Source organism: Colletotrichum higginsianum, chromosome 1 (genome assembly GCF_001672515.1).
Source record: "Colletotrichum higginsianum IMI 349063 chromosome 1, whole genome shotgun sequence".
NCBI lineage: Eukaryota > Fungi > Ascomycota > Sordariomycetes > Glomerellales > Glomerellaceae > Colletotrichum > Colletotrichum higginsianum.
In genome coordinates, this window is record NC_030954.1 from 585,966 (window position 1) to 609,539 (window position 23,574).

Below are 23,574 nucleotides of genomic sequence, written 5' to 3' on the forward strand. Positions count from 1 at the left end.
CGGAATAAGCACATAGCCCCGGCAGCAAGACACAAAACTATTCCTAGTTTGGGTTTGAAAATAGCATTGTCTCATAAGGTAAGAATACATGGGCACCTGAACCCTCCTTGTAGAATATCATCTACTCACATGGCCGGTCCGCCCTGTCCTGGAGGAGGGCCAGTCATCGTCTGTCCCGTCCCATCGACCCATCTATATTGCATCATTGGTTGCCCCGTCTGAGGCTGCTGTTGCTGCATCATGGGTTGGCCTGATTGACCCTGGTGCTGCTGCATCATGCCTTGCATGTGCATCTGAGGCGCCGCCATGAGGACCTGGGGATGAGGGTGAGGGTGAGGCGGGTAGGATGGAAGTTGGGCCTGTGGTGGCGAGGGTCCCTGGGGCGTTGGGGAGTGGTGTTGGTGCTGATGTTGATGTTGATGTTGATGTTGTTGTTGATGTTGATAGAGTTGTTGTTGTTGATGTTGATGTTGTTGTTGTTGTTGTTGATGTTGTTGCGTTTGCTGTTGCTGTTGCTGTTGCTGTTGCTGGTGATGCTGCTGTTGCTGTGGCAGCTGACCTTGTTTCCTCATCTGGCGCCGAACCTGAAGCCAAGAGAACAGATCCGAAGAAATGGATTCGAACGTCGTCTTGAGCTGAGACGCGATATCCCACCGCTGAGAAAATCTATCCAACGTCTCAAACACCTGCTGGAGGCATCGTATGCTCCTATCTAAGCTGTCTTCGCCGCCGATGGGCCGGTGTGGAAGGGGTGGAGGCGGCGCAGTGCCCGGACGGGTGATGGGCGGGATGATTCTTTGTTCGGAAATGAGCAGCTCGCGGGCGGCATTTAGGGCGGTGAGGAACTGCATGGCTACGAAGTAGACCTTGAGCGCATCCAGCGAGGTGTAGAATGCGGAGTTCGTGGCGCCATGGGCGACGTTGTGGATCGTGTTCATGTATGCGATGGCGTGTTCGAAAATGAGTCTCCGCGCGTAGTCTGTCAAGTGAGGCGACCGATCACTGGGTGCGAGGCAATAGATGTAGCTGTATCTCAGCTCAAGCTCAAAGAGCTCTCGAACACCCGACGAGAGGTTGTCTGGCAAAGACTCGTGCCACTCCCTCATCTCGAGACACATTTGCCATATAAAAGAAGCAGCATCAGGCAGGGGTGCCGAGTCTGCCTGGAAGAGTGTTTGGTACCATTCCGATTGGAGGCGCCGGAGCTGGAACAGCACCAACGCCGAGTCTGCGGATTGCGGACCGGTGATGGGTCCCGAGGACAGGCCTGAGTTGCTGGGGTACTCGACATTGATTGAGTCGTCGGTGAAGGAAAAGGATCTGGTGCGAATCATGCTGATAGTCCTGCGGGCGATGTTAGTAAACACTGTCCCGTTCCCGTTGCCGTCGAGGCCAGCTCACCTATCGAGCGCGTAGACACTGTAAAACATCCTCCTCCTGAGATCGAGCGCCGCCTTGTCCGGGACCTGTAGCTGCGGTGGGTCTTGGTGAAAGCCCAGGTCGACCACAGCCCGACTTGCGAATCCAATCAGATACCAGCTGTCAAAGTGAGCGGGGTCAAGCATCGAGAATTGCGTGAAGAGGATGAGCGACTGGATCTGTGTAGGATAGCCCGGCATCAAAGCTTTGTCGGCAAAGGGCAATGCGCGAGCCACGAAGTCGAGGCCGCGACGGTAGTACTCGTCCTGCTTGCCCCTGCTTTGGGCCATGTACCCAATGGCGAGCACCATGTAGAGGAGCCAGAAGTCGGCATCTTTGAGGCGATCCTTGACCCTTTCATCTTGCTGGTAGACGTCGTCGAGAACCGTAAGCAGATGCGTCTCAGAAAAGGAAGGGAACAGGGCGTAGATGTTGGCCATGTAATACTGGACGATGGAAAAGGCCTCGGCCCTTGTCGGGAAGCTATCCTCCGTCGGGTCGGGCACATCGTCGTTAGTTGCGGCGGCTAACACCAGGCGAGCAAACGTCATGCCGCTCACTGACGGCTCGAAATCACGCGTCGTTGCATTGACAGACCTAGTTCAGACATCAGCGCTGGTGGCGTAGACGCAGTGGAAGGGGATAGGGTGTGGCGGCGTACAAAAAGCCGAAATCGGACACGAGTGAGTTGACGTCCGAGTCCTCCCTCTTACGGGCAGCCTTGCGATGGATAGCAGCCCGGATGTTGGCCAAAGAGTCCTTGCGGTCAGCAGGGGCTGCCGTAGCCTCGTCGATATCATGTAGGTTGACCGACGCCTTGCGCGACCTGGCAAACGCCAGTCGTTTCTCTAGCTTTTCGACCCTAAGCTCGAGGGCCGCGACGTAACTGGCATGCCATTAGCTCGGCTGCAGGACAAGAGGTGCTGCTGCAAGGAGCATGTCGACAAACCTTCTCTCCTTGCCTCTGGCGAACTGGTCGTTGGCGCTGGAGCACTCATTCTCACGGCCAGCCTTCTCACAAGCGGTGCAGGCCGGGAGCTTTCCATCACACTAAGGGAGCAGCAAGACATGCGTCAGCGTGAGCCCGACTGATGGGATGGATGCATCAAGGGCCTGAGCAGCCGGGGAAGGGCATGATATACCTTGACTTTTGCTGCTCGACCTGTGGGGCAAGATTAGCCTCGCATGAAACAGAAGCAGTCAGCCGCGACCATGACAACTCACATCGCGAGCAGGCCGAGACAGGCCGTGATACCCGCAACAAGGGGTTATCGGAGAAACTGGACCGCGTCATTGGAGCGACTTGAACGCGACGGGGAAACGAGGTGCCGCCGTGCCTCGAGGCCGCGCTACCGAGCGGATCTGAGGTCGACGGGCGAATCGCACGCCGACTGTGACGAACGGGAGGAGTAGCTTGACGTCTGGTGCGCCAAAGGGATGAGAGATTAAGCGACTCTTGCCGACTCTACGTATCTCTTGTCTGTCAAACGAAAAGGCGCAGTGCAGTAGTGAAGAAACAGCGAATGGCCTGAAGACCGGGGCGAATAGAGGATGGTGGGTGGGCTCGTTACAGTCCGTCTATGTCGAGCTAAGGCCGGATTGTCGCTGACGAGACTTTGAGACACTCAAGAAGCAACCGAGAAATGTCGCTCAGCGGTGGCAGGGGGGCGGGCTGGCGGCGAGTACACGAATGCGAACCGGACAGATCTTCGTCGTCGTCGTCGTCGTCCTAAGCGCGGTGTCGCGTGTGGCGTAGCAGATGGCGCTTCGGCGGTCGCAAACTTGTGGGATATCGAGGCTCACGGCTTGATAGAGTGCGAGAGAGTTTAGAGGGGTCGCAACCGATGATGGGTGCGATCCTCGGATCTTTGGGGCGGCTAAAAGTGTGCGGCTGTCAAAGGACCAAAACGCGGCGAACTGATCTGCGGTGCAGGAGTGCAGCAGCAGAACCCAAGCGCAGCCACGAGGGATGAGCAGTGGACGAAGTAAGTAGGTAGTGTTCTGTGCAGGTAGGTGTCTGGGGAGGGGGGCGAGTGCTGGGGTATCCGCACACCATAGGCGCAGGTGAACGACACTGTCTGAGACGAGACGACGGTGCGCGAGTCGTTCACAGTCTGGCAGCCCTTGTTCTACCTATCGCGCCACGGTCTCCCGCAATACCCGTGGACCGTAGCGTGGTGCAATCGCCGGTTTGTTAAGCTGAAGAGGAGCGCGAGGCAAGGCGAAGCAAGGCGAGGCAAGGCGCGGCAAGGCAGGGGAAGGGGGGAGACGAGGCTAGACCATACATACCATACCCCAGCCCAAACCACAGGTGAAGAAGCGAGACAAGAAAGGGGGAGCAAGCAGGACAAGGGGAAAAAGGGCTTGCTTGGGGTTTGGTTTTCCGTATGCCGCGGAATCGTCGCGTCGTATGGAAGGGCGGGCACCTACCAGCAGCAACGGCGTGTTCTTGAGACTTGAAGAGGGCCCAGAGGGCAGAGGGAGGGGAGGGGAGGGGATCGGCGGCATAGTCTAATACGACACTTCCCGCTTTGCCTTCCCCTCTCCTGTGCCGTGCGACGCGACTGAACGAACCGACACCTGCTCTTACCCCGCCTGGGACCCGTCTGCCTGACCAAGGCTTGAGGCCAGTGGGCGGGCGGGCACCTGGGTGGTGGTGGTGGTGGTGGTGGTGGTGGTGGTGGTGGTGGGAGGCGCAAAAGCCCCTGTCCCCTGTTGTTGTTGCTGCCAGATAAAGCCCCTCCCCTGCGGCCCATGCCACCTGCTTGTTCATGTAAATTGGGCCGGAAGGGGGCTCCAGGGATCTCTGCAGCTCCATCCCTCAGCCTTCTGTTGCTTGGTCGGGGCTCCCGATCTGGGACGAGGATTCAGGCAGTCAGGGACACAGCGTGCCGACGACGCAATATGGGGAAGCCGGCAGATGCAATATTCTGGAACAAAAATAGAAGGCGAACCGCGAATGGCGAACGCAAACAGGAGGAGAAGTGACAGGCCGCGTGGGGAGGGGGGCAGCGATCCGCGAAGGCCAGCAAGGCAAGCCGGGTGTCGTAGCGATAAGGTTTCCGCCTGGGCCCGTCTCACATCCAAGACGTCGTCGATTTTGTGTGTGCCGTTCGGGCTCGACCTCCAGTCCGACAGTTCCAAGTTTGTGGTACGGGATGCCGACACAAGTCCTTGTACAGATACTGCCCTCTTCCGCACGCGATTTCGATGGAGCGATTGAGTGTCTGTCTGGCCTGGGTTGCCGGCTAGCCCCACGCATCTCCTGCCATCAAATGACTTGCCGGTCGTCTTGTGCAAAGCACGACATCCACAGCGAGCGCCGATGCCTCCTCTCGGCCGCGCCGCCTGGCATCCCCTGCCTGCACAGCCATGGAGGGAGGATATGCTCGGTTCGAAAACACTATCAGGCCCTACGGATACATATTCAGAAAAGAAGGACGAGGAAGCCGAAGGCGAGAGCGATGATGGCTCGCTTTGCTGCCAGCAACATCCATGCCTTGTGGGCCCAGCGCTGCAGTCTGTCTTGCCGTGAGCTGCCGAGGAGGTGCGTGCCGCCCAAACGGCCATGGCCATGGCAGACCACCTGGCACTGGCCACCCAAGACGAAAATACGCCGGTACGCTTATCTATATCGAGTGCTGTAGACAAAGACGTGATGCTGGCAATGTGATACCTGCTCCCACATGTGCTTCCAAAGGGGTCTCTCTCTCTCTCTCTCTCTCTCTAGGTTGCGCATTCGCACTACACCACTGCCTTCAAATAAGAGCGAAGGTCGAATGAATGGCTACTGGTTTTCTAGGACGGCGGCGAGAATCCCACATTCGGAGGGACATATCTGACAGTTTCGACAGAGGCTGATTGACGGCAGGCAGTCGCGGGAGGGAAGGGGGTCCAAGACATACTTTTGTGCCTGTATCTGTTCTGTGTTGTACATAAGAGCAGGTAGGTCTGGCCGAGACAGTCCGTTGACTCCGTTCGAACGGCACCAACGAACTCCGTCGGGGGCGAAAAAGCCTTGGCACAAAGTCCACCCACGATGGGGATGGGCGAAGCTTTGAGATGCAATGCGGTATCCTTCCGCCGCCTGCTGAGACGGACGGCTACTCTCCCCCGCTCAGGCTAGATGGGAAAAAAACCAAGAGAAACATCCCCCATGCAGGCGCGACGATGTTTCCGTGTCCGAACCCGCAGTACCATATTTTGTTTTGCAAGCCGCTGTTTATCTCTGCGAATTTTCCGTACACTTTACGAGTCCCGATGGGAGATTTTTTTTTTAGCGGCGACGATCCTCGACGAGATATCGCGAAGTAAGCAGCGCGGGGTAAGGGAAACCCCCTGATCCCTCCTGTGATGTTGAAAGTCAATGGAGCAACAGCGGGAGCAGAATCCGCGGGAAACGACATGGAGAGCTTCCTGTACTTGTAGACGGCGTAGACAGTAACGGTATGTATCTGTACAGAGAGAGTATCTGTACATCGGTCAAACAAGAGATTGGAATCGACAAGATGGGATGCCAAGTTGCAAAGGGCAAGGTGGGGTGGTTCCGAGCTAGCCTAGACGGGCTCAAGGGTGGTTGTGTCCAGAAAGGGTTCTCTACACGCCGGGAATGCTTCGAAATGAGGTTTAGGGCGGACTAGTCGTTACCTACCTAAGTCGCATTTGTGTTTGTATAGTGGACAGAGCCGCGAGTGGCAGCTGCGCCTTACATTGCATTGGGCTCGACTCGACTCGACTCAAAAGGGAATATCGAGCGGTGGCCGCGGGCGCGGTCAAATAGACGGTGTGACGAAGCTGGGATTCTTCTCCATATTCTCCAGGAAAAAGCAGACGTGGGCGCGAGGTGGTTGACAGCGGTTAGTCATGCACATATTACTAAGTAGAACTCCCGGCCGGCGGTGTGGGTGTGCGATCGGTTCATCGTATCTGTCTGTGTATCTGTCTGTCTCTGTCTCTCCGGAAACTTGTGACCGTTGCTGGCTTCAAACACCACGCTCCGGATGACCGGGGCTTCGAATCGAAAATAGACCAACGGTGAGTGGGTGGTTTGACAGCTTTGTCTGTGCAGTGGCGTGTGACGCTCTGTGTTTTTTCTACTTTTGTTTTTTACCAGGGAGTATAGGGAAGTGAATCCTCCCGGAATTCATTCTTGGTAGCGATAACGAGCCGGCCTGATGAGAAATCGACATGAAAAATCGAGAAAACGACCAATGGACGGGGTGGAAGGGGGGATGTCCCATAATCAAAATCCATAATTACATAGCCACCACCTCTACGGGTACCCTGGGAAATAATTATAGGGCAGGTGCGATTTGACCTTGAGTGGAGATTATGGCGAATCATGTGAGGAAATCCTTAGGGAAGACGGTCATGGAAGGAGCATGGAAGCAAATTATGGGGCGGGGCAGGGCCGCCCACTGCGCAGGGCAGGAGCACCTTGAAGACGCTGTCGCGCACACACAAAACACACACACACCCACGCGCACACACGCAGCACCGCTCGGCACCCCGGAGTAGTTTGGACAGACCGGCAAGATTAGTTGATGGCCATGTCGATATGTCAATGAACATATAACCATATCCCCATGTTCGTATCCCTATTCTTCAACCCGTCCATAGACACATAGGCTGCCCGGCTAAGACGGAACAAACTAATACTAGCGGTCCCTGATTTGGTCAGCAGTCGGCAGCGCATATCATCGCCAACGGCTCCCGCTCTTGGCGACAAAATCAATCTTTGCTCTCTCTATAGGCAAAATTGCACAACGCTATGGCCCACGGCCCATGGCCCCATGCTGCCCACATTAGCACTATGTACAATCTTCAACCCACCTGAGTCTGTTGGAACCTCACGGACCCCAAAAAATGGTACCAGTGCCAGCCTGACAGGTAGGGCTGTCCTTCCGTCAGGGGGGAACTAGGACTCAGGAGTCATCTCCTGCCAGACATAGGTATTGACGGCCGCGCCGGTTCCAGCTCGGTCGCAGCCACCGTCACTGTGACGAGATCTTCAAGCTTTATGCTGCATTCTTAGGCACTTACTTAGTCTACTTGTCATCACGACATAGCGACAAGATACAAGATACCCATACCCGCCCAGCATGTGTCGTCCACTCTGAACGGAGCTCCATTAAGGTACACAGACATCTGCTATAGGTCCTATCCCCGCCGCAATGGTTCTGAAACGCCCTTACAGCCACCTGGTACCCGTGAACCTTGCCAGTCGGTGGTCGCTCAGTCCGATTTCCGTGATTAGCGAATCACCAGCCGGGATTCCCAGGGGGCGTGGGCGGGAATGCTCTAGTTTCCGCCGGGCAAGGGGGGGGGGAGAATAGGTACATGTCACATGTGCTAATTCAACACACTTCATCGAGTACCCCTTCCTCCCCTCCCCTCTCCCCCTCTGCCCCCCCACGAAGGCCCCGCTCCCACCAATCCGGCCACGACCTGGACGGCGGACCTGTCACTTTCCCACATACGAATGCTTCCCTGCTGCTCCTGCTGCGTCTGCTGCTACCTGACCCGGACGTGGAACCGCTCTCTTCCTGTCCCTTCGTCTCCTCTTGGACGTCCCCGATAATCAATCAATCAAACCGCTTTCGAGTCCACGCGACGACGCAGCCCCTCCCACGACGATACCCTCGACACCCGATCGATCTCCTCGTCCGCCGAATCATGAGAATTTCTGCCTGTTCCTACGCCTGTCCAATATCCTCATCTGCATACACCTCCGCATCGTAAACCTTACTGCTCCGCATCCGTCTTCGACTTACCCCCCCTTACTCCTCCCCAGATACCCAGCCAGTGTTGGTGGAGAGAGGAGAGAAAGATAGAGAAAGAGAAAAGGCAGAGTGAGACGGAGGAAAATAGGCGAAAACACACGCCCGGCTCGCCCGTCAAGTCTTCCCTCGACTCCCTCGTTCGCGTCCTCACCGGGGAATAGCCTCAGCCTTCCGCCCAGCCGCCCTCCACCCGGCCCATGGACGCCGCAGCTGTCTTCCGCCATGGCCTGGGCAACATGATGCCGCCGAACCCGCCCTATCATCACCATCCGCCTCCCAATCATCCCCCGCAACTCTACCCGGGCGCCGCGCGCATTCCTCCTGCGAGTCGTGAAGATCCCGAAAGTGACGGCCCTTCAAATCGCATCGCACATACTTTGACCGCTTGCTGCCGTTGTCGTCAGGTTTGTGGAATTCTCCCCTTTTGCTCCTCCCGCCCTTCCCGAGCTCTTCTGTTCAACATGCGTCACGGTGTCACCCTTGGACTCGTGTCAGGACTGACTTTCTCTCCCTTTGCAGCGCAAGACGAGATGCGATCCCACCCTGCCCCGTTGCCTGCCTTGCGAGCGCGCCGGCTCCGTTTGCGAATACTTCGACACCACCAAAGGGAAGAAGATCAATCGCAACTATGTCATCAAGCTGCAGGACAAGGTGCGCGCCCTCGAGGCCGAGTTGCGACAGTACACCGATGACGACAACGAGTTCTCCCATGTCGACGAAGACATTGTCCGCCCTGGAGGCCTGGTTCGCCTGAACGACACCGACGAGACGCCCCGCTACTTGGGACCGAGCAGTGGCATCGCAATGACGCGATTGCTTGTCCAGGGTGCCAAGCTCTTTACTGATTCGAAGCGCATATCCGAATTGATTCCTGAGGTCCGCGCCAGGCGGATGACGCGTATGCAGTCCATCGTCATGACGAGGGATAGGAAAAAGAGCTATCCCATGATCAGCGCCCACCCTGCCCAGGCTCTGCCGACCAGACCCGTCGCGAACAAGCTAGTTGATGTCTTTTGCCAGCGCTGTAAGCCCCCTATCTCCTCTGCCACCTGTCACCATGACTGACGCTGCGATAGCCCAAGTGTTTTGGCCCACGCTGCACGAAAAACGATTCCTTGACGACCTCGAGGCCGTATACGCGGGAGACCAGGACCCCTACAAGAACCTGATAGTCCGCATGGTGTTTGCCATTAGCCTGCAAAAAATGGACCCGCAATATGCTGGTCTCGCAGACAGTTACTATTTGGCTGCCATGGAGCACTTTGAAAAAGTCGTTCGTCCAAAAGACTTGAAGTCCCTCCAGAGTCTCGCAATGATCGGCCAATACTCTCTCTTGACCCCGACCAGAACCGCTGTATACTACATGGTGGGCTTGGCCACACGCGTCTGTCAGGCTGAGGGTCTTACCGATGAGAAGACCATTTCTGCGGGCTACTCGATGGACCCGCTGACGCTCGACATGCGCCGCCGCTTAGCCTATATCATCACGTCCATGGAGGCCGGCCTGGCGCACAGCATGGGACGGCCGAACGGATTCTCAAAGGTCGACGACCGGATGGACGTCGAGCCATTTGCCACCGTCGACGACGAGTACATTACAGCAGATGGCATCGGCCAGGGACCTACGAGCGAGAAGAAGCTAGTTGCTTTGCATTTCTTCAAAATGCGCATGGAGCAAGCCGAGATCAGGAGGGTGCTCTATGAGAAGAAGCGTGACGAACCCAGGGACGAGACTCACCCATGGTTCGCCAAGATGGAAAGCGACATCCAGCATTGGATCGATTCCTCGCCTCAGAACCCGGCGTGGTGCAGACCTTGGTACGTCCGGCATGGAGTTGTTGTTGAGAGATGTAGAGAGAGACCGGGCTAACCATTCGTTCCCCTGCAGGTTCACCGGGCGATACCACCAGATGCGCATCTTCCTCTACCGCCCGTCCCCGCAAGTGCCCAAGCCATCCCCTCGTGCTGCGGCCATCTGCTTCGAGGGCGCATCCTACATCATCAATCTTTCAAAGCAGCAGATGGAAAAGGCGGCTGTGGACATTACCTGGGTCTTCCTCCTCAACCTCTACATGTCTCTCAACACGCTGCTGTGGACCGTTTCATACCCCGAGATCCGGCAAGCTCACCCTCGAGAGGAAGTGGAGGAGCTGGGAGACCAGACACTCGACATTTTGGAACAGTGCACCGAACGCTGGCCGGGGACCGCGCAGGCTGTGCAACTGTACTCCATCTTCGCCAAGGCCTGCTTGCAGAGCTACGAAGCGAGAGATACCCCTGTGCTGCAACCGTCCAGCACTTTCACCACTCCGCCATCGCTCTTTGACGGCAACTCGCCGCAGGGTTCCGAGATCTCGGCATCGACAGCACCTGGCGGCGGCGGACCGTCGTTCAAGGTCAACCCACCCCATAACCCACCGCAGTTCGGCTTCGTGTTCGACGCGACGCCCGAATCCATGAACACATATCAGTGGGATCCCAATTTTCCCCCTCATCCGACCTTCCGATCAAACTCCATTTGGGGCAACTCGTCTAATGAGAACATGGGACGCCGTTTCTCGGCGTACCCCCCCGAATCGCCACTCGAGGATTCCACGCCGCCGGCGACGACAACGCCTGGTTATACATCCTCGTCATCGCCGCCCAGTACCATTAACAACGCGATGCCCACGCCCCCGGAGTCAATGGGTCAGCATGTCGGAACGCCATCGAGCTCGACCGTCTCGCCCCCGGCGATGGGCACCCCCGCCATGTCGCACTCTTCTTCGCCCCTCGTCCTCCAGCACGGCACGCCCAACATGGCCCAACACAGCACGAACATGTCACCACCCCCGCTGCCGGGCCCCGGCCAGTCGGGCAGAGCGCCGAACTTTGCTCCTCCTCCACCGCCTCCAACGTCGAATCCCGGCGCTCCTCAACGGCCGCTACCCGATTACAACCCAGTGACAGACTGGTTCAACCCCCCGCCACCCTTTATCAATCCCGAAACCTTCAGCTCCATGAGCAATAGTTTCTTTGGCGAGTCATTACAGGCCCATGGACTGAACACGCAAAACGCCGGCCTGGGGCTGGATCATTTTGGCAACCAGCCGTTCAACTGGTCTCAAGAGCGGCAGGGCAGTCTCAGCCAGCAGCAGCAGGTTGAGCTCATGAATGTCCTCGAAAACGAAGGCATGAGCGACATCGACGCCCTCCTCAACATGGGCATGAACGGTTCCGCCAATGTCGGAAGTGGCTGGGCTCAGGCATGAAGTGGGGGAAGCAGGTAGCTTTTGCACGGGCGGGAGGGACACTAATAGTTAGGTAGTCAAAAGGAGGATCTTGCGGACGTTGTGCGGCGTATTTGCTTTGGGAACAGGACGGGCGTATATGCGTATATGCTACGGAGTCGTGGACGATTTGTTTCTTGTTTTTTCACATGGGATATTGCCGCCCTCGCAGCGTTGCACCGCCGCTTGGCGTAGCAGGGAAAGGTGTTGATGATATTCCTAAATAGAAAGGGGCGAAAACATTTACAACATGGCTTTGGTGTCCATGGCTCATCATCGTGACAGGGTGTCGTCCTTGGGTGTTGTTTGTGGTCATGGAGTTTTGCTGTTGCTTAGCACTGCATCAGGTCGTGTCCAGCAACCATTCTGCAGCGACCTGCACAGCCTTGCCGTGAGCAGCATTGTGCCTCCCTTCAGTGAGAACAGGCGGGGGGCTTATTTCTATGCATCGGTCGCCCTCTTCATCATCTCGTCGAATTTCACCTTTACCTCAGTCAACCCCGCCTCACTCACTGCTGTCTTGCTCGCTCTTGCCGCACTCGATCAACCTCACCCCAACGCTGTGCAGGTTGGGCCAGGTTGGGCACAGTGGACTGACGGAAGGCACGATCCTGCTGCCCTTGCCCTTTGCTCCTTCCTCCTGGACAACACCATCCCGCCTCACGTGCTTTGACGGCCTACCTACCGGCTTCGTCTTTTCTCTCTTCCCCCTTCCACCTTTCACCTTCCACCTTCTCCAAATCTTCACCGCATCACCACATCACCACATCGACCCTCATCGACCCTCATCGCCCTTCAGTGTGGGAAAGGAGGAAGTTTCTCATCTTCCTCCCGCCCCCTCTCTCATTTCCTCGCCATGATCTCCTTCCTCCGGACTTCACGTCTCTGACGCTTCCCCCCAGCGTCGGACTTCTTGCGAGTCGAGGATGACGGCGCGTTTCTTCCCTATCGCCAACCGTGCCAGCTCTCCTCTTTGACACTGGTGCCTGTCTTCAGTGTCAAGGGTGGCCGTTCAAGACAAAGCTTCAGACTGGCTGGCACGTTGATGGACAGCGATTCTGGTATTCGAGATTCTTGACGGTTTTTCTACGCAAGGTGCAGGTGTGTTCGTTGTTCGGGCTTCGCCATTTACCACTCTTCGTCACTCCTGTCACTTTCCTCTGTCGCCTTTCGCCGTGCATTCAGACTCGATTCTAACCCACCCACTATTAGAATTGCCCATTGTTACGCGTCCTTCAGTCGGAACAAGTCGTTGCTGTCCTCAGCATGACCTTAAACTGCTGCACTCAGGCTGCGCTACCTGCATCGTCTCGGCGTATTTCGCCTTGACAGTGATTTCGCCTCGACAGTTCGCCATCCAGACCAAGCCCTCGTCTGCGTCAATCGATCCGTCACATCAATCATAGCATCATAGCATGATTTTCTTTCCCATTTCTATGGACGATCTTTCGGCCAGACTGGCCATGGCGAATACCCCTTCCTACACCTTCCAAGAGTTCTCAGGCGGAGCTAGGCCGAGCAGACTCCATCGATAGCCAGCATGCAGTCCTTGACTGCAACATGGCATCATGTCTCGTGGGTACGACCGCAGCCAAATCTCGTCACATTCCGTTGTCCTCGGCATCAGCTACTTGTCGAACGTTTACCAAATGAAAGAAGCGATTTCTTTCCATGTACATGATCACCAGCATGGTCCCGGGTAGTGCTGGTGTACCCTCTCGTCTATCCCGGCCTCGACGTTAAACTGCCCAACGCATCGCACTCCAAACAAGGCTGTACGCCTGGCACCATGCCCTTCCTTCACGGTTGGCAGCATGTCCTCGCGTATTCATCACTCTCCCAGAGGCCATACCGCGAGTCGGTGTGGCCTTAGAGCCCTGGGAATCTCGGGTGGGGGGGCACTCATCACCAACACACAACACAAGCGATGCGGTGAGGTGAGGATAGGGCCGTGGCACTTGTTGCGTTCGGTCATTTTTATCAAAAGTCGTCAGGAAGCCGGTCGGCAGTCCGGTGATTCCGGCCGCCCATGGCACTGGCAATACAAGGCTTTTGGGTTTTTATGCGTTCAGTCATCGCTCTTGCCAGTCATCAGGAGAAGCCCGAGGCATTCGTTGTCAGGCTATCCATTTCAACAATCATCAGGAGGACTAATCATTTCAACAATCATTAGGAGGAGGCTGCCAGCTTCCCGTGTGAAGGTCAGGCAGTTATTAGGAGATCACCGCGGCACTCGTCCGGTCATCGGTTTTAAGAGTCATTAGGAGGAAGCCGCTAGCTTTCTATGTGGAGGTTTTGTAGTCATCAAGAGCAGATCGACATTTTCTCCGCTCATTAGTCTTTCCACAATGGAAACACAAGGCTTTGGGGTTTGCTTGAAAATGGAATGGTCCGAGACCAGCAGGGGCAGTAGCACACACAGAACTCGCGAGGATCAAATACAGAATATTCTCTCCCCTCAAATCCAATTCCACATGCACTGTCCTATGAGCGTGATGATTTCTTGTGGTCCGTCCTGAACAAGGGAAAGCTTTGGTAGCATTGAATTTCTACCCCGACGTATCCGATACTCGTCAGCCTGGCGAATGGTCAAGGAGATATTCGATCGAAGCTGATGTCCAAGGAGTTCTTCTTCAAGGAGCCCACCAGGCGTGTCATCCGGTAAGCTCCGTAGCAGCCCGTAGCCTCAATCCAGGGAAGACGGCGGTATCGAAATTGAATTGGTGCGGGCGAAATGCCGAAGCTGGTCGCCTGTAAGCGCCCCTCCCCTGGCCCTGCCGACCGCCGTCCCGGAGGCTGTCCATGTTTATGCGTCGTATCAGGGTTGTCGAGGGACAGCGACGGTTTGCGTTCATGCCCTGCCGGTTTCCGCGCCGGATGTCGGTTGGGAAGAAAGTCACTCGATGAAAAGGTATATCACGCGAGAGAGAGAGAAAGTGAGAAAAGAGACAAGACGAAGGATTTTCAGCAAGCGAATGATTGTTTATATACCGATGGGAGGCGGCCGGCGCGAGAAGCGCACCGGCCCGATGAGAGAAGGGAGCAAAAAAAAGGAAGGGATGTGAGAAATATGTACATGAAGATGTTTGTGGTTGTAAGCGTGTGTATGTGCAGGTGGTTTTTTTTCCGCGTGTCGTGAAGGGGAGGGGGGCCGGGCCGGGCCGGGCGGTGGCTCCTCGTCGTCTCCCCTTTTATCCCTCTCCTCCCCACCCCTGCCCCCCTTCTCAAGCAAAGCGAAGAAGGCAAAAAAAAGGAAAAAAAGACAGATGCAATCTTTATTTCTCTCCCTGTATCGATAATGTCGTCTCGTGTCTCATACCGTCACTGGCGGGACAACCCCGCCCTCAAGGAGAGGGGGTGGTAGAGGTAGTTCCGTCCTCGACGCCTCAGAGAGGATCTAGAGACATTGGCTGTACCACTCGTTGACGAAGGTGCAGGTGCTGCCGGCGACGCAGGCGAAGGGGCCCGGCCATTCCTTGCCGCCGCACTGGCCCCACTTGGGGGAGGCGCCGGTGCCCGAGCCGGCGGTGGTAGTGGCGGCGCGGGTCGAGGTAGAGACGGTGGTGGCGGGACGGCTGGTGGTGGCGGTGGCCGGGCGGCTGGAGGCGGAGGAGGCGGAGACGGGGGGTTCGGATGACGCGAAGGTGGAGCCGATGGGACCGAACTTGATGTTGGAGAACTTGACGTTGGAGTTGGGCGCGTTGGCCTCAACATCGGCCGGGACGCCAGAGGTGATGGGGCAGGAGCCGCGCTCGGCGCCGGGGGTGCCGGCGGTGGCGTTGGTCGGGTAGGTGGAGTCGAGCCAGAGCATGTTGGCGTAGTGGTCGTCCCAGAGGGAGAGGACGAGGACCATGGGCTTGGCGACGGCGTCGCTCATCTGCTTGAAGCCGCCGCGGCGCCCGAAGATGTCGGGGTCGACAAAGGCCGACTTTTGGGCGTCGCAAAAGCCCTGGGTGAGCGAGTTGCCCGGGTTGCTGGCGACGAGGGACTCAGAGTTGGGGATGACCTTGCCGTTCTGGACGTAGAAGCGCTTGATCTCGGAGAGGATGCCGTCGGCGCCCTTGAGGAACTGGGTGACGACCGAGACCTTCTTGGTCGTGTCGACGGTGAAGCTGGCACCGGGGCCGTAGAAGGTCTTGTTGCCCTGGCGGTACGAGTTGAAGTCGCAGCCATCGGGGTCGCAGTCGCCGGCGTAGCGGTCCTTGGAGTAGGTGCCTCCGCAGAGGTCGCCCTTGCAGGAGTGGTAGGCGTTGTTCAGGCAGGGGTGGGGGGTGTAGGCCGTGGAGATCTTGTTGGCCTCTGTTGGAAGGGAGGATTAGCCATCCAGTTCATTCTGAGTTATCAAGTGCAAAGGGAGGAAGTGACTGTTTCTCTTACCCCAGATGTCCATCTCAGCGCAGCAGGCGCCAAGGGTACCGACACCACCGTTCGCATCGTTGCTGCTGGGGTTCCAGCCGTCGACGTTGGCCTAGTAGCGAGAGCGGCACGCGTTAGAGTCTCGGGTCTTGTACAAGGGGCTTCACAGACGGGGGGTTAATTGTCCCAAACTTACAACACCGTCAATGAACTTGACGTCACGGGGGCACTGCGAGTCGCAGTATCCAGTACCGTACTTGGCGCCGGCCTTGTTGGTGGAGAACTTGGAAAGACCGCCGTCGGCGTCCATGGAGACGAAGTACAGGGCGCCGTTGAGGCCGCAGTCGATGTTGGAGACGTCGACGTCAAAGGTAAACTCGTTGCCGAGCAGGGTGAACATCTCGTAGGTGTTCTGGTCCTTCATGAGGTAGACACGGCTGCCAATGTTCTTGCCAAAGGGGTGGGTGGTGACGAACTTGAGGTTGAGCTCGTTGCCGCTGGTGGTGATTCCGTACGTGTTCGGGTAGTCGGCCCCGTCGACGCAGCACTTGGTGGCGCAGTTGGCGCCCTGGCCAGCGGCACAGTAGTCGTTGTTCCAGGTGTTGCCCGTGTAGCAGTTGGTCGAGCCCTGGATGGTGTGCGTCCATCTCCAGTTGGAGTCGAGGACGACGGAGCCGGCGACGTTGGTGCAGGAGCCGCCGGCGGCGCACTTCTGCCACTGGAGAGGCGGGTGCGTCTCGACCTGGGAGGTGCAAACCTGCTGGGCGCGGGCTGCGGCCGCGAAGGCCAGGAGGGCGGCGAACTTGGTCTGCATCGTGAAAGACGGGACGAGCTTACTCTGCTGAGGAGAGTGAGTGAGAGAGAGTGGGAGTGATGGTGAAGGAATGAGGTGAGATGAGATGAGATGAGAGAGGTGAGGATGAGGATGAGATGAGAAGAAAGACATGGCTCAAGGACGAGGAATCATGAGTTTATATAGAGATATCTCACTCTAGAAAGCCCACGATGTCGCTCGCCGGCCGGCTGGCCGTCAATCCATCATTCCTCATGATGCTTGCCACCGTCTCCCGCGTTTCCTACCCATCATCAAGCTCTAGCCCGGCGCGATCATCTCATGATCGGCTAACACCATGGCGAAGGGGGAGCGAGAAGTCTGACGACTCACGGCACCCGGGCCGCCGCAGATGATCTGGATCCAGGGCAAAGCTGACCATGTCCATGTCGCGGTGGGGATGGATCCAGGCACGCTTGGCAAACAAACCGCTTGGAGGAGGAAAAGGGTGCTCAGGGGCGATCGTCCGCGGCGGCGTGAGGCGACGGCGACATCGAGCAGTGAAGGGTGTGTGTAACCTGCGCGCGGTGTGTAAGTCAGGGACGACCACGATGCCTCGTCGTCGAGCCAAAGTTTGTGTGTGTGTGTGCAGCATGGTCTGGCCAGGGGGTTTCCCCGACAAGGGAATTTGGAGAAGCCGCACCGCTTGAGCTTTGGAGAAAGGGGGGGACTTCTCGTTCTCGACTCTCAGTCCCGAACGATGTCACCCTCCGGACATGCGGCTGGTCACACACACAACCAGTGACCACACACCACTCTTCATCAAAACGGAGAAACCAGGGCGCGACCGCATCCGACAAGCAGAAATTAAAACGAGCCACATAACGAGGTTGCCCAATGTAGACTTGCCCCTTCCCCCTGTTCCCCGGCTTTCCTCATTGGAGCGACTTCATGGTCTCCCCCCCCCTGTGCCCAACGCGGAGGCCACGCGCCGAGTGCTACCGGGCCTCGAATCATGCAGGCCGCAGGCTTTGAGCCCTTTTTTCCATCTCTTTGGTTCTTCTCGACGGGAACACGCATCGTGAGATACGATCTTTTTCTAGCATGGACAAAAGATCAAGGGGGAAGAGAAAGTTCGGCACAATCTCGTGATCATGATTGCGTCCCGAAGATCCCGCCACGCTTGAGGCTGGTCTGACCGGATTGAATTCGTCGGAACGAGGTCTATACTGTACTTGGTCGCATCGCCAGGATAGCAAGTGACTTTTCCTCCTTGAACACCATCAGTGTGAGGATCCGCGGGGCATCCATCCCAGAATCTAGTCCATCCAACATTGGTCCGCCTTGTCGACACTCATCAACACAAGATAAAATTCAAAAAAGAGATACGCGAGTTTCTCTGCCTCTGAAGGCGAGAATACACTTGCTCCCCGCATTCTGCAAGGGTTCGTTCGGGTTCCGCTCCAACCCTCATCGCACATCATGGCGGGACGAGATGCTGCCCCCCCGCACGAACGCCACTTGGGGCATTCGGTACTCACTGCCATGTCGCCCGTCCTGGTCCCTTGCTTGGGGCGGCGCAGAACGCCATTTTCTTCCTATTCCTCGGTACGCTAGACCGATTGGGTGCCCGTTGGACGGCCTCTCAGGAAATGTGTTTGACTAGACCTCCGAGGGGCTCGTGGTTCACAATGTGGCAATCCCTTCCTCTCAAGTACACATGTCGTTGAAGTTGTCAACGAGTGCAGCGGCGGCTCCGAATTCCAGAGCTCTGGGCCAACTTGGCTTCGAGACTAGGGTTATTGACTGATCAAGACTTGCAATGAAACGTCTGCCAGACCGATGGGATCCAAGAGCCAAGCACACTTTGCGTATAGTCAAAAGAGGGCCCTTGGTCCAATCTGGCGGCGGAACTACTTCCCCATAGCGCATGCCGTGTTAAAGACAGGGCGTCTGGAACGCCCACCACACCCCTTTCAGGACTGGTTGGTCACGTTGCACTCTCTGCGGTATTGCGGGAACAGTCTCTGAGCTGCTCGTCACGGTACGATGTAACTGTTCGATGAGCCCGTCGCCCGCCGGCCATCCCGCCCTTGGTCGGAGAGGGCGGGCATCGCGCGAATGAATACACGGCCAGACATTACCATTGTCCCTACTCGCGACTTGCCAAGATACCGCTCGCAATTTACCCGTGATAGCCCAGAAAACTAGACTTTCTGGGCAAACGAGGGTCGAGAAGCTTGAGCTCAGCCTCCGGTCATGGCAGGGTCCAGAGCGAAGCCGAACCCGACTGTGATCGACAAAGGGCCTCGACGACATCGACGTCAAGAGATAGTCTCGAGCGCAATCTTTCCATCTGACCTATCTTTACCTCGGTCTGGTCACAGGTCTGAGAGAGGCGAAGAGGCGGGCACCAAGCTGAGGATGGACTTCCGCCCCTGGAGGATGGGTTTCCGAGAGGCCCCAAGCGAAATAGATCAAAGTGATCGCCCTTGCCGAGCAGCGTCAGGATGACCGCGAGAAGCGAACGATGGTTACCGACTTCTCTTGTTCTCCAACTGCGCATGGCTGAATCCGAGAGACCCTGTGAGCCTCTAAGAGCCGTCCACGCCTCCGCCGCTCTCAGGTGGACCGGGTGACTGCATCTCCAAGACCCCACTTGCGCCACTTGCGGTTGACAGTTCCGGGCGTCGAAAGCCTCAACTTAGAATTCGCCAGCTCGCGGGGTTCTCTGGGGGCGAAGGGGTGGTGTGAGAAGGCTGTTCATCAATGCGGAGAAGTTCCCGCAAGCTTAATTAACAGCCCCGGAGATCGAGCCGACTAGCATTTCGGCACCGAGGGAGGGAAAGCCGAAGGTCGTTTGACGAGGCTATTCTGGGTCAAATACAATATATCGCGAGGTTGCATGCGTCTGGCAAATTGCCCTGGATCTCGGGTCCGCGTTCCTGAACTCGTGTGGTCCCTTATCTTAGGCAGGCACACACACACAAACACGAGGGGCTTTCGAATGGCGGGTGAGCGCGGCCGGTGCAACCATATCCTGATGTTGAAGTCGGATGGAGAAGAAACCTCACCGTCATCGTGCGGTAATAGCAGGCCGTAACAAGCGCCAGCGTTGAGATGAAGACGCCGGGAATGTGCGGGATGCGACAAGGTGACGACCTCGGGCGACAAGGTAGTGTGGGCAGCAATATCGCTGTGCCTCTTCAGAGTGGAGGACGACGGAATGGGCAACAGCCGACACCCGAAGGGGACGACGCGTCGAAGGGCGAAAGGGACAGCGTCCTTATCGCGAGAACGAATTGGTCCAACTCATCCAACGGACTCGGAATCGCCGCACATGTCGGCGCGAGGGGATGACTGCTCACTCCAAGACGATCCTGTGCCCTCCTTCCAGCGGCGAAACCAGACTTGGTATCGAACGACGCCAGGGCGCAGCTCAGAAGTGCGGATCGTAGCGTAAGCAGCTCAATGGGTCGGTGGAAACGGGCCTCAGCCATCGTCGTCAGCCGGGACGACGTGGTCGACCGAGAAAGCCCGCAGGTAGGCACGATCGCCACACAGTCTTCGCCCGGTGATTCCTGTTATCTCTTCTGCATCGGGTGGCCTCCTCGTTACCGCCCTCCTCCCCCCTTGCCTCCCACGTACTCCGGAGGGAATAGATGCGGTCGTAAGAAGAAGGGCGAGAAGGGTTGGCCCGACATGGCTGAAAAAACGACTCTCAGCTTCCTGGTGCCTCGAGCCTCCGGCTTCCGACGCAGCCACGGGTGAATATGCGAGGTGTCACTTGACTCTACGCATGTTGCCGCCGTGAAATAGGCCCTGAATGCTTCGGCACAGGTGCAGAAGCGAGCGCCCCATTCCCCACCACCCGTGGCTCCGATCTCTGATGCGCGAAAGAAGCGACAGCAGCGGCAGCCTCACAGGTTGCGGATACGGTACAGTACCGCCCGGAAGCCTTCAGCGATCCATCGAGCCATCTCCTCGCCCAATGGTCCCAGTCGAGTCGGTTAACGTTGGGTCGGCAGCAGAGGAGGCCGGCGGGGGGGGGAAACCTCCTCATCTGACTGAAAGGTTTAGCCGGCGATGTCCCCACAATGGAAAAGCGCCCACGTTCTGTGGGAAACACGGAGGTTTGGCGTCGAGGCTCCGTGGTTTTCTTGTCCCGATTCGGCGTCGTCTTTCCGCAGACGTTGTGCCGCCAATCGCGGCAGGGCAAGAGGACCGGGCAGGACTAAAGCAGGCATCAACGTATCTGCTGGTTCGGTGGTCCTGGGTGTCGGAAATCAGAAAGTTGTATGGTCTTGGCTGGGAGAGCGGCTCCTAAGACAACTCGGGGGGTCACATGTCGATGGAGGTCGTGGGAGGTGAGGTGAATGAGAGAGCGGACAGTGTCCATACGTCGTTCGAACGGAGTGTTGAACACAGTGAGTTGTTGCTGTGTCTATGTCGGGAAAGATTAGGTAATCAGACATGATGGGGGGGATCCAGGATTAGGTAATAGCAGAAGCTGAACCCAAACCACTCCTTGTGGCTATTAATGCTTCAGCTTTAATACAACAGATTCCCACGTGTGGTTCCTCTCATCCATAAGTCTTTCATTCCAGATCCTGATGGACAATTGCAGACCCTTGAGTCCGATCCGGGAGGATCAAGGTCGATGGAGTAATGAAGGCAACAGGGGACAGGAAGCACTCAAAAGGGGTGTTGAAAGAAAAAAAGGCAGGGAAGTCGTCCGTGTTAATCACTTCACCATGTTGCTCTCTCTGAAATACTTGTCCCTGTGTATAATGTCCTTCTACACATAGTCTACAATGGCTCCTACTCCTCACAAGAGGCAAACTACCTATTGACAGCTTCCCTGGATTACCCCAAAAGCAACTGGAATATCGCGTGCAACCCTGCTCTGGGCTGGACTCCTTTGACTGCCCTGCCTGTCTCCCTTGTTTGGCCCAAGGCCTGATTATCTCCAAGTAAACGCCTGCCCCAGAACCTGCCACCCCTTCGCAGAATGCACACGCAAAGCACTCGGCTCCAAACTGTACAGTCTCTTGAGACCATCTGATGCGTAGGACCCGCAAGGTGCCCTCCTTCTTGTCCGTTGTCGACATCCACAAATAATGATAAAAGAGATGCAACTGCCAGGTTGACTGCTCTGCTCTGCTCTTATGCCGTTCGGATTATAGTAAGGTGCATGTTCTTCGTTTGTCGAGGGAGCTTGCCATCGCGCTCGTAGATCAAGCCGCAATTCTGGCACAGCGACTAGTTTTTGTGGTATTAGTAAGAGCGTCATTATACAGAAGGAAAAGGACTTGGAACTCACCCTCGGCCCTGCTGGGCCAGGTCTCACCGCCCACACACTCGAGCCCCAGAGGGCGCAGTGCCAACATCTCCAGGACAAGCGCTCCTGGTCTGTCAGACCGCTGCCTGCACCATATCCGGATCCCACGTCCGGCGTGCCGCGTCCGCCAGGGGTTCCGGACCGGCCCAGAGGACTCAGGCTGCGGAAGCGGCGCTTCTTCTTGGACCGCTCGCCCCTACCCATGCGTTCCTCTTCCGGCGCCTCAACGACGTTGCCGAACCCGGAGAAGGGTACGCCGCCGACCAGGCCGGTGGTTGAGCTGAACCGAGCGGTCTCGCGGCGCAGGCGGCGAATCTGTCGCTCCCTGTCTCCTTCACGCTTCTCCATCTCTTCCTTGCTCAGAAACTCAACCTTGGGCTCCCAGGGGTCGGCGAGATTTTCTGGGTCGTACCGCCACCCAGCATCAGCCCCGGCGGTGGCCTCGTTGGGGAACTCGCGAGCTCCGCTCCAGCCCATTACCAGGCCGCCGGCCTCGCAAGCTTCCTTCTTCAGACGCAGAACCGCTTCGTAGATGGCGTGCGTCACGGCAGGAACCCATTCCCCAGTCAGGCCAAGGTCTTGGCACGTCTGGCTCGCAAAGGCCTCGGGCATTCCCGGTGGGTGCAGCAGGGACCACTCAAACTTGTCCGTGTACAGGGTCGATGAAAGGTTGATGCTGAGGGAGACAATGCACCGGTAGGCGTCGTCATGGTCGTATTCGTCCGTGTCAACCGGTACGGGGCTCGCGTGTGCAGTGACGTCTGGCGCCGACGTGAGATCCCTGATCCTGGACGGCGTACCGAGACCGCCGTTCTGCATGGGGGTATCGGAGCGGCTGATGCCTCTGGTAGCGGGCGTAGGGGAATCGTCGCGGTTGAACACCGAGCTGGCCTTGGTCGCGTCGTTGTTGCCGGGGTTCTGCGACTGCGACTGCGCGTGGAACAGCGGGTGCAGGGCGACACCGGCATACTCCTCAAGCTGTGTGCGGATCTGTTTGGCGATTTCGAGCATGGTGTTGTGTCGGTTCGGCAGGTCGAGATCCTGGACGTACGTCTGCGCAAACTGCTCGGTGGTGATGACGGTCTCGTGCAGGTTCCAGAGGAACGTGTCGCGGAGCCGGTAGGGCGGCGTCATCTCTTGCGGTCGGTACTGGGGCAGGCTCGTGTCGACGGTGTGAGGGGCCGAGGGAAAGGGGACCTGGGGCACAAAGGCCGGGATGTCGAGCTCGATACGGATGGGGATCAGCGTCAAGGGCAGGTCAGCCTGGGCCGAGTTCTGCTGGTCACTCCGGACCTGGCGCCCCTTGCCAAACCAGTCTCGCCAGATGCCCTGCACTTCGACGGGCTCGTTCGTGTCTTTTGCAGCCTTGTCCGACAGGTCCTGAATGTTGGAGAGCTCCTCCCTCCTCAAGCTTCGCAGGCCAGTCGGGCGACGACGGCTGGTGTCATCGTCCTCGTCAATGTCGTCGTAGCCATCTTCGGCGTAGTTGATGATGGTCGTTCCACGCTTCGTGACTCTCGAGGTCGGGCCGGCGGGGGCGCTGGCCAGGGCGGGTGTGAGGAGAGAGTTGTTGTAGCTCCGGATGCGCGGGGCGTAGGTGGACAGGAAGGCCTGTGGCTTCGGGCGGGTGTCCAT

The 23,574-nt window shown here is 57.4% G+C and overlaps 4 protein-coding genes across 4 annotated transcripts; 1 reads left to right on the plus strand and 3 right to left on the minus strand.

Moving 5' to 3' along the window:
- Positions 1-125: 125 nt before the first annotated feature.
- CH63R_00185 (fungal specific transcription factor domain-containing protein) lies at positions 126-3,927 on the minus strand (the record flags this gene model as incomplete). The annotated part of the gene is made up of 6 exons (XM_018295160.1): positions 126-1,344; positions 1,402-2,016; positions 2,081-2,305; positions 2,369-2,469; positions 3,118-3,341; positions 3,705-3,927. 6 exons carry the CDS (start codon positions 3,925-3,927, stop codon positions 126-128), a joined length of 2,607 nt encoding a protein of 868 aa, XP_018163522.1.
- A 4,471-nt stretch (positions 3,928-8,398) lies between these two features.
- On the plus strand, positions 8,399-11,452 carry CH63R_00186 (Fungal specific transcription factor; the record flags this gene model as incomplete). The annotated part of the gene is made up of 4 exons (XM_018295161.1): positions 8,399-8,605; positions 8,721-9,225; positions 9,278-10,019; positions 10,090-11,452. 4 exons carry the CDS (start codon positions 8,399-8,401, stop codon positions 11,450-11,452), a joined length of 2,817 nt encoding a protein of 938 aa, XP_018163523.1.
- Positions 11,453-14,867: 3,415 nt separating this feature from the next.
- CH63R_00187 (Glucanase) lies at positions 14,868-16,640 on the minus strand (the record flags this gene model as incomplete). The annotated part of the gene is made up of 3 exons (XM_018295162.1): positions 14,868-15,769; positions 15,848-15,938; positions 16,023-16,640. The coding sequence occupies 3 exons, from the start codon at positions 16,638-16,640 to the stop codon at positions 14,868-14,870; spliced, it is 1,611 nt and encodes a 536-aa protein (XP_018163524.1).
- Positions 16,641-21,764: 5,124 nt separating this feature from the next.
- CH63R_00188 (Snf5/smarcb1/ini1) lies at positions 21,765-23,574 on the minus strand (the record flags this gene model as incomplete). Its single annotated transcript, XM_018295163.1, has 2 exons — positions 21,765-21,860; positions 21,922-23,574. 2 exons carry the CDS (start codon positions 23,572-23,574, stop codon positions 21,765-21,767), a joined length of 1,749 nt encoding a protein of 582 aa, XP_018163525.1.